The sequence below is a fragment of the Megalobrama amblycephala genome, linkage group LG4 (assembly GCF_018812025.1).
Source record: "Megalobrama amblycephala isolate DHTTF-2021 linkage group LG4, ASM1881202v1, whole genome shotgun sequence".
NCBI classification, from domain to species: Eukaryota; Metazoa; Chordata; class Actinopteri; order Cypriniformes; family Xenocyprididae; genus Megalobrama; species Megalobrama amblycephala.
In genome coordinates this window covers 39,776,328-39,792,777 of record NC_063047.1, presented here as the reverse complement: position 1 = coordinate 39,792,777, position 16,450 = coordinate 39,776,328, and the positions used below count along the sequence as shown (strand labels likewise).

General features: G+C 36.2%; 1 protein-coding gene across 2 annotated transcripts in view; it reads left to right on the top strand.

The window, feature by feature from the left end:
• The window catches only part of serinc5 (serine incorporator 5), a 31,588-nt gene that overhangs the window by 11,506 nt on the left and 3,632 nt on the right, over positions 1 to 16,450 (top strand). Inside the window, exons 3-11 of one of the 2 annotated variants that reach the window (XM_048189250.1) lie at positions 1,560 to 1,738; positions 2,818 to 2,900; positions 3,742 to 3,835; positions 8,274 to 8,485; positions 11,499 to 11,591; positions 11,804 to 11,930; positions 15,172 to 15,241; positions 15,331 to 15,367; positions 15,581 to 15,722. In XM_048189250.1, the coding sequence (XP_048045207.1) occupies positions 1,560 to 1,738; positions 2,818 to 2,900; positions 3,742 to 3,835; positions 8,274 to 8,485; positions 11,499 to 11,591; positions 11,804 to 11,930; positions 15,172 to 15,241; positions 15,331 to 15,367; positions 15,581 to 15,722 (1,037 nt within the window). Of the gene's footprint in view, positions 1 to 1,559; positions 1,739 to 2,817; positions 2,901 to 3,741; positions 3,836 to 8,273; positions 8,486 to 11,498; positions 11,592 to 11,803; positions 11,931 to 15,171; positions 15,242 to 15,330; positions 15,368 to 15,577; positions 15,723 to 16,450 lie in introns of both variants that reach the window. The other variant, XM_048189249.1, reaches the window with a different exon arrangement.

Here is a 16,450-nt window from a genome sequence, read left to right as displayed (position 1 = left end):
TTATTTTATGAAAATACAGTAAAAACATTAAAGGGTCAGTTCACCCAAAAATGAAAATTATGTCATTAATGACTCACCCTCATGTGGTTCCAAAACCGTAAGACCTTCATTCATCTTCGGAACACAGTTTAAGATATTTTAGATTTAGTCCAAGAGCTTTCTGTCCCTCTATTGAAAATGTATGTACGGTAGACTGTCCATGTCCAGAAAGGTAATAAAAACATCATCAAAGTAGTCCATGTGACATCAGTGGGTTAGTTAGAAGTTGTTGAAGCATCGAAAATACATTTTGGTCCAAAAATAACAAAAACTACGACTTTATTCAGCATTGTATTCTCTTCCGGAATCCTTTCCGTTGAATTGATTCCATTGAATCCTTTCATCTGTCGCCATTGGTAATGGTAATTGTTTCAAAATACAAACAATGTAGAATAGCTTGAATACAGCGTGCGTCTCCCTCAGACTGTAAACAAAGCTCTGGAGCACCAGATAACACGTCAGCAGCATCTTGCATCAGCAGCGTCACTGCGGAGTCGTGAACCACACTCCGGAGCAGAAGGGGGCGGTAATGCACCAATAAGCTGGATGCCAACCGCCGTAAAACAGGAAAGAAGAAGAAGAAGAAGAAGCGGAGTCGTGAACGCGAATTGACAACAGACCCGGAAGAGAATACAATGCTGAATAAAGTCGTAGTTTTTGTTATTTTTGGACCAAAATGTATTTTCGATGCTTCAAAATGTCGCGGATGTCCTAATCGCCAAAAACAACCACGGTGACGTAAAAGTGCATTACCAATGCCGACAGATGAAAGGACTCAATGGAATCAGTTCAATGGAATCAATTCAATGGAACGGATCCCGGAAGAGAAGACAATGCTGAATAAAGTCGTAGTTTTTGTTATTTTTGGACCAAAATGTATTTTCGATGCTTCAAAAACTTCTAACTAACCCACTGATGTCACATGGACTACTTTGATGATGTTTTCATTACCTTTCTGGACATGGACAGTATACCGTACATACATTTTCAATGGAGGGACAGAAAGCTCTCGGACTAAATCTAAAATATCTTAAACTGTGTTCCGAAGATGAACGGAGGTCTTACGGGTGTGGAACGACATGAGGGTGAGCCATTCATGATATAATTTTCATTTTTGGGTGAACTAACCCTTTAATATTGTGAATTGTGAAAGTTTGAAAATACAGCATTTATTTGAAATGGAATTTTTTTGTAACATTATAAATGTTTTACTATACTTTAAAAAAAATCACTTTTTATTTATTTTATTAATTTTTTATTATTATTTATTTATTTTGGCTTTTAAATAAAAAAAAAATTAAAGGACTTTTTACTAGTATTAAAAACATAATCAGTCTTTGATGGAAAGCAATGTTATTTATTATGTAGGGTGGATATAAGTTGTTCTTTTGACATCCAGCGTGAATGGGTGTGTACACAGTTTAGATTCTGTTTAACTTTAGCCTCGCCCTGAGGCGACTGCAACTATTCTGTTACTCAAAGTGTAATTTTATTCCTCTATTGTTTTGTGCTTTTCTCAGATTCCTTTCTACACAGAAATGTGTCAACAGCTCAATGCGGGGGAGAACTGCAGTACCCTAGTGGGCTATTCAGCCGTATATAAAGTCTGTTTCGGCATGGCCTGCTTTTTCTTATTATTCTCTGTGTTCACCATTCGTGTGCGAACCAGCACAGGATGCCGGGCAGCTGTTCACAACGGGTAAGCGGTCTACCCAGACACTTTTGAAGTGGTATTTACACTGGAAACAGTGCTTGTTCCTCTTCTGCTTTGCTTCGTGGCCCCTCCCGACCCAGGTTCACAGGAGCTATAGGGAGCACCGTGTATTGTTTGGCCTGCTGCCTCTATCTTTCCTAGCCTCCTAATGCTCCATTATTCACCCACAACCAAAGCCCTGAATAGAGGTATTAATTTAAAACTCTGTCCAGAGGAAATGGGAGCTTTACCCCTATGAATGGGATGGTTTAGTCCCACATGAGAGCACTTCATGTTGCAATAATCAGATCTTTGTGTTGTATGCAAATGCAGGGTTAGGAAGTATATAGCTGAACTGTGTTTTATGCAGCTCTATCCTGCTCTGCACTATCATACAAGCCTTTAGAAAAAACAGACCCAAATCCCTTAATAAAAACCTCATTTAGATCTTCCTGACACCACCCTATGACGATATACTAACAAGGGTAAACAGGAAATCTTATACTAGATGGCAAGGAGTCAAAATCCAAGAAAGACATACTGTAGGAAAAGTTTAATTTTCAAGATATTTATTTAGTGTGTTAGTACACTACTGTTTAAACATTTTGGATCAGTAAAATTAAGATAAAAAGAGGTCTCTTATGCACACAAAGGCTACATTTATTTGATCAAAAATACAGTAAAAACTGTAAAATTGTGAAAATTTTATTAACCTGTAAAATTGATAGATTTTTTTACCGGTTTGTAACTTTATGAGTGTCTTTACTGATCAATTTGATGCACCCTTGCTGAATAAAAGTATTAATTTCTTTTAAAAATCTTACCGGCCCCAAACTTTTGAACAGTAGTGTATCTTTAAACTGGGTTCTGGATTTTAGAGTGTATAAATTAAAACAAAAGTTGCTTTGGAACAATATTTATTGTGAAAAATGAATGTACTGAATTATTAATATCATTTTCTAGATCACTTTAATAATTCATTTTAAACTTTAGTACAAGTTCTCAGTTTGAAAACCCTGTTAAATATTTTTCCTTTATTCAGCATATTATGTCTTAAATCAACACTTTCTCCCGTTTCTCTGTAGGTTCTGGTTCTTTAAGTTCGTGGCTTTGCTGGCCTGCTGTGCAGGCGGATTCTTTCTCCCAAATCAAGACAAGTTTCTAGAAGGTTTAGCATGATCTGTTTTCACATACACATTCTGTTTTTATAACATGTGCTGCTGTTGTTTCCGTGCACCCTAAAGAGGCTTGTTAAATTTTATTGAAACATTTTATTAAGAGGAATTGAGACGATCCTGGAAAGTTTTATTATTTCTACTTTGAGCCTGCAGTAGTGTTGAGATATCTACTCTTAAATGTCCAAGAGCAACAGTTGATCTACTGTAAGCATGTCTCTGTGGTTCATAAACTCTAGTAACTCAAACAGAGTCTTCCGCTGCCTGTATCAATGACCTCAGCACTTCAGACATTTTAGAGGAATGTTGCGCAAGAAGATCTTAAGTTTACAGCCTAATTATTATGCAAATCATATTAATAGAATAGATGTTATCCTTTTTTAGAACACTTGATTAAATGGAAGTATATCTCAAATTCTTTTAATATACATACTGAAGCAGTACCATAGTATTGTAATCAGTACAAATGATGATACCATGGCTCTGAATGAGTTTCATAGCTGTACTTTGTACCATATATGTTACATTTAAAAAGAATCAGTTAAAATAATGCATTATTTATTATAAATTATTAGGTTTTGTTTTGATTGCGTAACATGCGTTACTTAAAACCCCAAAGGTCAGTGTGCAAGAGGAGCTTGTGTATGCTTTTATATTAGCTCAAGTCCAAATGATTATCACTCGTTAGTGTCTCTTTAAATGATTTGTGCTTCCTGATATGTATTGAACCTGGCTTTTAGCAGAAAGCAGTGTTTGTTTTGTCATACAGTAATCAGCCAGAGGGAAAGACATTTGACTCATCTCTCTCTCTCTCTCTCTCTCTCTCTCTCTCAGTCTGGCGTTATGTGGGGGCAGCTGGTGGTTTTCTCTTCATCATGATCCAGTTGATGCTTCTCATTCAGTTTGCCCACAGATGGAATCAAAACTGGTGAGCTAAAGTTTAGAGTGTCCAAATAACTGTCTTTTCCCTTTTCTTTCCTCTTTTCATTCACCAAGTGGAAAACTTATTAAGCTCATGGAGAACCTTTCCACTACTTTCCATCATCGTATCCAACTGTTTCTTTGGTATGTAATTTGAATCCCTGCAACTGGAAATCATTAGGTCTGGGAATGGAGACTATACTGTAATCTGGCGGCGTTTAATTTCCACTGTCAGATAAGTTGCATAGTTGCCAGCCAGGGTGGTCCTAACATTGTGCTGCTATAGCAAAATGGGACTTTTTAACACCAGGTTGAAAGATTTGTGGAAAATTTTAGCGCACTTGCTTCTTATTTTAGGCACTGTGGAGGACAAAGTGTGAAGTACAAATCACATGCATGGTTTGGGCATTCGATGAGCTGATTCACTCCCTCAACCTCCAGTTTCAACAACAAGCAGAGCAGGTTTCATACCAGTAACAGTGAAAGTGTTGTTTAGCGTTCTCATTCCAAGAACCAGAGCGTTTTGTTTCAATGGGAGTTTTCAAGACATGAAACATTTCAACTTTAAGACAGTCATGCTGAAAGAGAAAAGTAAAGCTCTTTTAAAGATTTTTTTTTTTTTCTTGAGCAGAGCTCTCCCAAAGTGTGTGTTCATAAATAATGTGTGTTGTGGCGGTAGACTAGAGTATTGTCTTGTGTTGGGTTGTTGACATTATAGGGAGGAGAAAGAGAATAAGTAAGAGGTTCTTGGCTGTTCTCCAGTCTGTGGACAGGAAACTCATGGCAGAGCTCATTGTGCATCATAGTTTCCTCTCTGCTCAACAAAAAGAAACCTCAGCACAAAAGGGCAGAAACATCCGAGACTGTCACAGGGAATTTTGTAATGAAATATGTCCCAAGAAGTAACTTAAACTTGACAAAACCTCATTCTTTATGATTAAAATTTAGAAAAAAATTATAATTAATTAAATATATATATATATATATATATATATATATATATATATATATATATATATATATATATATATATATATATATATATATATATATATATATATATATATATATATTTATACATATTTATACAACAGTTCTGTCTGGTTCTCGAATCTGATTGGCTGATAGCCATGCAATATTTCAGTGATAACAGCACTCCTACTGCCTTTTCACCGTTTGTATCACTCCGCTTGAAGTGACCGTCATGGCGGCCGATCAAATCAACCGTAATTTTTACAAATACTACTTCTTGTACCACGAACTGTAGTTTTAATAGTTTTTTAGGCGAGAATGTAGTTGTTTAGACCTGAAATATGTGACTCATATTTAATAACAGCGCCTATTTTACAATTTGTTTTGACGTTTTCGGAGATGCGAGCTCGAGTGCGTCAGCGGCCGTTCAGTGCTTCTGTAACCCCCGAGAACAGCTTCATCTCGGCCAGTGCCTCGGGGATTTGCCGCTGGCTCTTATAGTGTTTAAACATGAGACATAATTCAATTTGAGTACATAGAACGGGCAATCTTTGGTCTTATTAATCTATTATTTGTTCCAGAGCAAGTCGAATTGTGCTATATTCAATTTGATAATAATAAACGTTACGTTACATCCTTATATAGCATATTGGCTACAACTAGACGGGACATATCAGACTCTTCTCCGCTCTTCAAATACGTAAAACATTAAACTTTATAAACATATGGTTTTTTGAGTAACGAAAACGCTTTACAATTTTTTTTTTTTTTCAAACATCAGATCTTTATTTACCTTTGCATTGCACAGAGGAGATGTCCAAACTGCGTGCGCACTTCATTCAGGAGGTGAGGCAGATTAATGAGGCTTGATTGACAGTTTGAGGATCCAATGGAGTTAGAAGGTTTTGTCACAAGCTCTTTAAAATCCTTTTCATTCGTTAAATATTTGTAAAACCCACATTCTATTGCATACAAGTGTAAATGGTGATACTCCGTTGTTGTTCTTATTTATTTACACACTCGTGCCGTCGAACTGTTGTATGAACGCAATATCACACTCGTAGCCTACGATATGGCTGTATATCAGCGTGCTGATATACAGCCATATCGCACGGCTACGAGTGTGATATTGCTCATATATATATATATATATATATATATATATATATATATATATATATATATATATATATATATATATATATATATATATATATATATATAAAATGAAAAAGTTTTAGTACACATACTTTTTTATATATTCATTTTATTTTTTATTTTTTATAAAATATGATAGATAGGGTCTGTCTGTATTTTTTTGTTTAAGTTTTGTTTTCAGTCTGTTTGCTCTGTTCCTGTTTTCCTATGTCCTCTAGTTAGTTCCCTTTTTTGTTACCTAGTACCCATACCTGTTTCATTTTATCTTTGATTACACTGTCAGTTTTTAAACCCTGAGTTTCCCTAGTGCATTTGTCAGTTATCGTCTATGTTAATGTGGTTGTGTTTAAAGTTATCTCCTGCGATCTCCTACTGTACGTGTTTCTCCATTATTTAAATTTTTAGTTTTAGGTTGTGAAAATTCAAAAAAGCTGTCTTTTTAGATTAAGCTATAGGCTTTAGAGGTACAGTACTACCTTATCGAGATGTTGAAATGAAGCAGAAGCTGGAGGGCTGCCCAGCAGATGGAAGTCACTGCTGTCAGCATGTCTCATGTGCTTTACTGAAACATTCCCTCACCCCACGCCTTCATGTCTCGTCACTGCTCACTTAGTCATGGTTATCATCACTGATATGGTACATTCATGATAAAAACAGTCTACCACTGAGAAAAAATCTTGTCATTTAACACATGCTCTTTATCCAAAGTGACTTAGAGTTGATGAATTACTGTGACAGTCTCTTGGGGCAATCTTGGTTTAACAGCTGAGGAACACAGCAGTTACAGGCCATTAGTGAGAACATCAGGATCTCTAGTTAGTCACTGGTCACTCCTACCTTAGTCTCAGCCTCAGATGGCACACCCACGGACCACCTGGTTAAGTGGCCAAATACTTTTTATTCAAGATACTTGAATAAAATATACAATATACACTACCATTCAAAAGTTTGGGGTCAGTAAGATTTTATTAAGTAATAATACTTTTATCCAGCAAGGATACATTAAATTGATTAAAAGTGACAGTAAAGACATTACAAAAGCAAATTAGAAGTCATGTGACACTGAAGACTGATTTGCCATCACAGGAATAAATTAAATTTTTAAATATATTGAAAACAGTTTGTAATAATATTTCACAATATTACTTTTTTACTGTATTTTTTGATCAAATAAATGCAGACTTGGGGAGCTTTTGAACTGTAGTGCATTATATATTCTTAAGCACATCTGTATATTTCAGTTTGATCTCAATATCTGATTTCAGATTTAACCACCCCCTAAAAAAATTTGGTCATTTGTGTTATCTGTTGTCCTGAAAGCCCCTTCTTGTCTAAATGGGCGGTTCTGGGTCACAATGTAGACCAAACTATATGTTCATAGTGAAAATTCTGGCTATGTGGGACTACCCCTACCTGGATTTGAGATAGATCTGAAGGAATGTCTGTAATGAAGAGCTTTTGTTGTATGAAAGGAATGTTCTGGCATGAATACAAGCATAATTCTATAGTCAATACAATAGCTTACATGAAATAATGAACAATACTTTTAAAGCATTTATTAATCTTGTTTCTACATACTCCACCATTTAAAAGTTTGGGTTCAGTGTAATTTTAGTATTAAACTGAGTGTCAGTAATGACATTTATATTGTTATAAAACTTTCTATTCATTAACTTTTGATTCATCAAAGAATCCTGAAATATGTATCACATTTTCACAAATATAAACGTATCATGCTTTCAACATTGCCAAAATAAAATTGAATGTTTCTTGAGTAGCAAATCAGCATATTAGAATGATTTTTGAAGGATCACGTGACACTGAAGACTGGACTGGCTGGTGTGAAAATTCAACTTTAACATCAGCTTTAGCAAATAAATACAGCCTTTGTGAAAAACACAAAAAAACATAAAATCTTTCAACCCCAACCTATTGCCTGGCCCCTTGTACCTCCATTTTAGGTACTTTACCATAATTGCAATTTTGGTAACACTTTATTTTACAGTGTGCTTGTTACACGTTACATGTACTTACAGTAGTAATAGCAGTAAAATGTGCTTAATTACATGCAAACCATATTCTTAACCCTACCCTATAGTAAGTACATGTTGTTAATTAATCTTATTCAGTACTTAAATATATAATTACACTGTAACAACAAGGACACCTTAAGAAAGTGTAACTGCATTTTTTTAAATACATTTTTATTTTTATTTATTTGTTTATTTTTAAGACAAAACATTATGCCACAAAAGCTGAAGTTGTATTGAACCCAGAGCATTCCTTTGAACCGTCTCCACTGTGTCCCTCCACAGGTACTCAGGAGCCAAATATAATAAAATGTGGTATGCAGCGCTGGCTTTTGTCACACTTGTGCTGTTCTCCGTGGCAGTGGGAGCCATGGTGTTTATGATCAGGTTCTACACCCACCCAGAGGCCTGCTTCCTCAACAAGCTCTTCCTGGGAGTCAACTGCGGCCTGTGCTTCGTCGTGTCCCTGCTGGCCATCTCGCCCTGCATTCAGACCTGTGAGTTTACCAAGATGCTTGGACTTCAGTGACCTACTTTTGTACTAACAAGCAGATGTTTGTTTGATGTCAGGCAAACAAGTTTATTCATAGTGCTTGGAGCTGGAGCTTTTCCCATGTGTGCAAAAGCCGGAGACTTTTATGCAATCAACAATCATGGATTCTCACTAAACAAACCAAAGTTGAAGGCGAAATTAATTTAGAAAGTGATTTAAAGGTACACATTTAACTTTTGGCCCTCTAGCGGTTAAAAAGCAAAACTGCATGCATTTTGCAGAATAACATTGTTTTGGTTGTGCTTTTGGCTCTGCTTGACTGCGGATGACTATGGTTATCCTACTGCTCACAAAACATTCACTACTAGGCTTAAGTTTAGATGGAAAGGATCTAAAGCTTACTAGTTGAAGAGTAATAAAAATCTCAGCTTTGCTTTTACAACATTTCAAATCACTCAGTTCTCACCATCTCTTTTAAGCCAAGCAAATGTTGATTCTGGTTTTATTACGAGCTCTGTCGCATTCTCTTTTTTTTCCAGCAGACTCTTCTCCGTTCGGCATTTTTTTTTAAATGTGCGAAACACGTGTTTGGGGATTTTGTTTGTGCTCCGTGTCAACCTTTCACCATACATGCGTCAAAGTAGCCGGAGCAGCTTTTCTCTATTTACAGATATGACGAGACACGCACAAGCAAAAACCCGCAAAAACCACCCTTTCGGGTCTAAAATATAGTATGCTTACCTTATTATAATATGCTTACTATAGTGAATTGGTTTAAGACAAAAACACATTTTGGAAGAAGGATTGATGTATTGATTCATTATATAAATTTTGTTAATTTTGAACAAAAAAAAAGTTGCGTACTGTAAGTTATTTTTATTTATTAGTTGCATTTGTGACATTATGTCATTTACCACAGACAAATTCCTGTGGATGGAGTTTGCGGAGCTCAGCTCCATGTAAACCAAGTTTACTTTTTAACTGGTATTTACATGATTTGAAAACAAGGTTGGTAAGCTATTCTTTCACATCAGATTCATTCAAACTCACGTGATGCTGTGTAATACTTTTGTAACCATTAAGTGTGATACTTTTGTAACCATACATAATCTAAATATTTATTCAGGGTGTTGCCTGCTTATCTGCTAAACCGCTAAGCATTTGCTGTTTGTTTTTACAAACTGAGCCAAGTCTAAATTAATAACAATGGTAACAAATGTAAATACTATCCTAAGTAGGAAAATTCTGGCTGAAACTGGCTAGCTTATATTTAGTTTTTTTTTTCATGTTATGGCTGATAACCAATAAATGACAGTTATTAAAAAATCTATTATAATTTGTCTAAATTAAAAATGAAACTAAAAACTAAAATCAAATGTTTTAAATACTAAAAGTGAATTTAGACCTCACGGGATTATAATGTACAGTATGAAAATTCAGAGTATATTGTATATTCATATATTAAGATTACATTTAACAGTGTTATTAAATTATAAGTGTTGTTAAAGATGAACTTTAACTTAATATTAACTTAAGTGAGATGTACAGGCAGGAACACACCAAGCCGACGGTCGGCCGTCGGGCAGTTTTTCTTCGTCGTCCGACTAAGTTTTCTCAGTGTGTTTCGAACCGTCGGCTGAAGTTGGTCCTCGTCGGCTTTTTTTCGGACATTTCGAATCGGCGTCGGAGCTCGTCGGTCCATCTAATCATTCTGATTGGCTGTTCAGATACTGCCACCTGCTGGTACGGAAAGGCATTTCATCTCACGCAGGCGCAGAACTGACGTGCTACTTGGCCGTCGGCTGTTTAGCGTTGGTTTGGTGTGTCAGGCCAACTGTGGACACAGACGCTGCCGACGTGAGCCAACCCCGCAGTCTGCTTTCGTCGCCACTAGTTCGTCAGCGTCGGCTTGGTGTGTTTCGGCCTTAAGGGATTTTACACTTAAAGATCCAATGACCACATGTGATGAATAAAGACCCAGAGTTTAAAAAAATAAATTGAAGAAAATTTTACTGAAGAATAGTTTGCAGTTTCATCAGCAGAAGTCAGCTTCAACGCTCACAAGGAGTTCATGGGCTGCTCTGTGTACACATTCAATACAGCACCAATTATACTCTAACAGAGTCCACTAATTACATCATTACTTAATTAGTTAAATGATTCTGATTGGCTAAGAAATAGATAAACAGAGAACATTTCCACACATGGATTGATAGACATAAGCATGTCTCCATAGATTATACAGATGACAAGACCATTGTTTAGGAATGGAGTGACCCTCTGAGGTCACAGAACTGCTCTTCCAGGCGCCAATTTGTCGAAAAACAAAACAAAACAAGTCATTCCATCATCCAGGGTGCCAGTTGTTCATCTTTTACCAATACTGCTCTGCAACAAGAATACCAGCACGCATAGATAGGTTGAAGTTGGTTATCTATATATTTCCCCATAACATGTAGATAAGTTGTACTTTGTCACTGAGTGGTACAAACAAAATTCATTGTTATTCTCTAGTGTTTGAAGATGAAAAGGAAAATAAATGCCTTAACATACGTTAAAGAAGTCATTCAAATCATTTAATATTTAGAAGGATAAATATTGATTTATAACTTGATGATAAATCACTCAAAAGATATCCACATCACAACTGTTTTCTACATTGATAATAATAAGAAATGTTTCTTGAGCAGCAAATCAGCATATTAGAATAATTTCTAGAGTAATGATGCTGAAAATTCAGCTTTGCCGTCACAGGAATAAATTACATTTTTAAAATATATTCAAATAGAAAAGAGTTATTTTTAAATTTTAATAATATTTACTGTTTTACAGTATTTTTGATCAAATAAATGCAGCCTTGGTAAACATAAATGTCTTTCAAAAACATAAAATCTTACCAACCCCAAAACTTTGGATGGTAGTGTACATAGAGCATGAAACTCTCAAACAGACAGTTCAAATCTGTATGTGCTGCTATTTGCCAATAAATCTGATGTTTTTCTTTGTTCTCCACACAGTCCAGCCCACCTCAGGTCTGCTGCAGCCCGCGATCATCACTGTCTACGTCATGTACCTAACCTTCTCAGCTCTCGCCAGCAAACCCATTGAAAGTGAGTGCGTCTCTCACTTTCACACTCAAACACAGTCTCTCAATCTGTCCTGGGTGTGTCTCAGTGGTCTGTGGTGTCTCATACAGCTTGTGTGTGGACAGAGCAGGAAACCGAGGCTGCAGTAGCTCCAATAATGCATTTCAACACACCATACTGGTACAGTTATTTCCCACGGCCTAATTAAAATCAGTTCTGTGATCTGTCTCTTTCAGTGGTGGAGGAAGACGGAAAAAATGTCACTGTCTGCGTTCTTCCCTTTAAATCAGGACTGAAGAATGACACTAACATAGTGACGGGCATCGGAACGGTCATACTGTTCGGCTGTATACTGTACTCTTGGTATGAGCAATTCATTTTCTCAGCCTTACCTTAAAGGAATAATGATTTTCTTTCTTTTGTGAAGCAAAAATAGAGATCTATCCAAACTAGGGGTGTTGCAATATAACAGCATTGAAGATAACTGTTATTTGTTATTTAAAAAATGATATATTGATTCTGTTTTAATACATCTGATAATATTGTGAATAATCCAGTGCCAGGAACTGTTTGGTTGACACTCAACACTGGTTGCCACCAATCATAAAATGGGGGGAAAAAAGAGGACACAGTGAGTGAAATTATGTCAGAGAGGACAGACAAAAACAAGACACTCTACCTTTACCCCAAAAAAGTTAGCTTGCCAATGTGGGAGTTTTTTAGATTCAGTAAAAAAAAGTTACCCCAGTCTACAGGAAGTACCAATCAACAGTATACAATGAGGTTTGTCATGGAAATTCTCAATACGAACAAAACCTCCAGTTGTCAATATAATACCAGTACAATACTACAGTACTTTTGGAGTAATTCCCATCCCAAATATATAATAATATAATAATTATGGGCCATATGCACGGTTACTTCCTGCTTGTCGTTAAGCCAGCTCGGGCATATCCGGTGAACTGTTAGCTGTTCATTCTGTGATCACTGTACAAGGACACAAAACCATCAGTGGTTGACTTTTTAATGTTGTATTCATATTTTAATGCAGTTATCACATTTACCTAATTTGCCAATAAACCAGTTTTATTGATTGCAATAAAGACGAAGCTATTCGGACCATTTAAAAATGCTGTGTCTGTAATTAGACACACACTTTTTATTTCCAGCACTTCAAATGTTATTTTTAATGTGATGACCACAAACATTACTTGTTCATCCTTCTGAGATTGTCCCCATTGTAAAGCCAAACATTTCAAAATGTAGGAAATTCAACATTTGATAGAAAACACTTATTTAAAAATAAAAAAGACAATAATTACCACTATAACCAGCAGGTGGCAGCAAAGTAGCATTTATTTGCGCATATTTCAGCCATCTCCTCTAATCATTTTTCACTTCATTTTGTTTTTGACTAATTATTAAACATTATAAAATAACTAGGTTTAAAAATACATTTTGTCAATGTGAAGTATGAAATACTCAAAAAATCTTATGAAAAACGAACTTTTCTTGTGAATGACACAGAATGCGAGCACCGCGCTTTCCCTTTAATCACATCAGCTGTCAGTCTGTGCAGTACAAGATCAATGATTTCAGCACACTTGTGAAAACTTACATTTTATTCAATGAATCAAACTAAAGTGCACAATAAATATTAAATTTTTGATGCTTTTTTTCACACTAAAGTGTGAAAACTGATGGTCGAATTGAATTTAGCCGAGGAGGAACACTGAGGTACATCTTTATCTATTTATTTTTTATGCTGTCTTACGTTTAAATAACTAAATGAATGCTATGCCTGACTATTTAAGTGACTATATTCTGATTATAAACTAAGTATTACACTACTGATGCTCAACACACCAGCAAATGACATCTCATTGGAAATTTTCCAGCTGGCTTATATTATTGCGGAAGTTCTAAAGAATGCTTCGTGCATATAGCCCATTCCCTTCCCGAATATACACAATACAATACAATATTTCAAGGTAATTCCCCTCCTGAAGTATGGCAACAGCGTCCTGTCAAGAAGCTACTATCACTACCTCAAACCACATGTGATCACCAGGTCTTTAGCATCTATAAACTATCACCGCCCTTCTCAGGTGTACGCTGGTCTGACACTGGTTCCTGCTCTTTGCAGGAATAAAAGGCCACGAGCTCACTGGTCACAACAATCTAGACAGGCTCTCTGAATAGAAAGCTACATGTACATTTATATCTTACAGTTGAGTACAAATCAATGTCGCTCAAGTCTTCTTCACTGTGATTGATTATACTGACTGTACTGGTGATTGGTTTGTGATGATCTAAGTTAATCATATGACTGTTAGTTCTACAGTTTTAAGCACTTTCTAGATTCTTTGATCATGTGATGTATATAGATATACATAGTCTTTGACCTGAGCATCCTTTGTCTGCTCTTTTCTGCACATTCTATGTTGAAATATCCTTTCGACCACTTCATCACAGGTTCTATATAGAACTCAATTTTAAAGAACGCTTTATGCCAAAAAGGTTCTATATAAGGAGAAATGTGTTAAATGATTGCATAATACTTTCATGTTTAAAAAGGAATGTTTACAAGCTTTTTAATCATACAATTTAATTAAAACAAAATGAGTAAATTAAAACTTAATCCATAAAATGATCCCATGATGGGACTCCTAAAAGGTTCAATATGAACCCTTTATGTTTCTTAATGGAACCTTTTCTTCTAACAGTCTGATATTGTGATGGCCCTAATCTAAACTGCATTCTAAAAAGCACTATGAAAGATATTATAGCGCATATGACTCATACACTATATTCCAAGACTACTCAAGTCATACTGTATTTTTTGTGTGAAAAACAGACCAAAATTTAAGTAATTTCCTTTGAATCTTCCCCCTTGGCTGTAATTCTCAAAAAAAATCTTTTGATTATGAAAGTCTTGTTCTTTTATAATCAAACCATCTCTCGTGTTCCACTGAAGAAAAATGTAATACAGTTTGGAAAGACATAAAGATGCATAAATGACCGTATGTTGTATGCATGTAACTGTCCCTATAAATAAGCTCAGATGTTCTTAGCCTTGATGGAAATCCCCATAACATGTTATTTAAATGGGTGATCCCAAAAACGATCCCAGGAGGAACAGAAACACATAATTATCTGGCTATGACAAGATGTTCATTTAGATTTAAATGCAGGTAGTCTGGTAGGAAGGGAGTGAAGATTAGAAGCTCTCATACTGTCAAGACGTGAACTCACATGTGTTTCTCATTAACTGCAGACATGAAGCTCTCTCTCTTTAGAGCCGCTCCTCTCCACCAAAGCCATATTTACATGTGATTCACAAAAATATGTGTTAGTTGTCAGCCCAGTGATTCATTGTTGTGTCTCCTGTCGAAAGGTTTTTGCTATATTTCTATAGCTATATTTCTGTGAGGCAAACAAAGCTTTGGAGCAGAAAAAAATGACTTATTTTTTCATCTGTGTCTGTCTTGATGAGTTCTAGTCCATGGAATGTTCTACTTTTACATTTGACAGTTAAAAAAGAACACTGCCCCCCTGTGTCTGATGCCATTTGAGTTGACATAAAAATACTCTTTCCCTCCAGTTTGATCTCCACCACCAAGAGGAGTACAGCAGCATTGCAAGTGTACAGGAACGATATGCCTGAAAATGAGGTGAACATTTGCTATGATCTCTCTACTGTGTTTAATACAACATTACATCAAACTAAATCATTAATCATGCCTTCTATTTTTTTTTTCAGAGAGCACGCTGCTGCTTCTGCTGTGTTGATGATACAGGCAAGATATTTCAACCAACACCTCTTTTAGTATTTTAGGACGCCACTTGAAGATTTAGGAATTTAATTATTAGGAATAACCTATTTTCAATATTAATTTGGATGATATACAAAGTAAAAAAAAGGGTAGATGGAGCCTCCAGGTGGTCAAGAAGAAGTACTACAGGTTTCTTAAAATAGGTATTTTTTATATACTGTATATATTTTCCAGAAGACAATGATGACGAGAAGACTGCAGGAGGGCAGAATGTGAAGTATGATGAGAAAGATGGCACAATCTACAGCTACTGGTACTTCCATTTTGTTTTCTTTCTCGGCTCCCTCTACGTCATGATGACCGTAACCAACTGGTTTCAGTAAGTATATAAAAACATTTGTATTCTCTTCTTTTTTATTATCTCTGAATGTCTCAAGCCAGCTGTGTCATTCACCTATCTGCCTATCTTGAGTTATTAACTTGAATTATTATTGAGTTATTATCTTGAGTAAATAACGTTCATGGTGTTAAATTATTGTGTGTGTGTATATACACCGATCAGGCATAACATTATGACCCCTGACAGGTGACGTGAATAATGAATATTTAACAAGTGAACATTTTGTCCTCAAAATTGATGTGTTAGAAGCAGGCAAAATGGGCAAGTGTAAGGATTTGAGTGAGCTTGACAAGGGCCAAATTGTGATGGCTAGACGACTGGGTCAGAGCATCTCCAAAACTGCAGCTCTTGTGGGGTCTTCCTAGTCTGCAGTGGTCAGTATCTATCACAAGTGGTCCAAGGAAGGAACAGTGGTGAACCAGTGACAGGGTCATGGGCAGCCAAGGCTCATTGATGCACGTGGGGAGCGAAGGCTGGCTTGTGTGGTCCAATCCAACAGACGAGCTACTGTAGCTCAGATTGCTCAAGAAGTTAATGCTGGTTCTGATAGTAAGGTGTCAGAATACACAGTGCATCGCAGTTTGTTGCGTATGGGGCTGCATAGCCGCAGATCAGTCAGGGTGCCCATGCTGACCCCTGTCCACTGCCAAAAGCGCCAACAGTGGGCACGTGAACATCAGAACTGGACCACGGAGCAATGGAAGAAA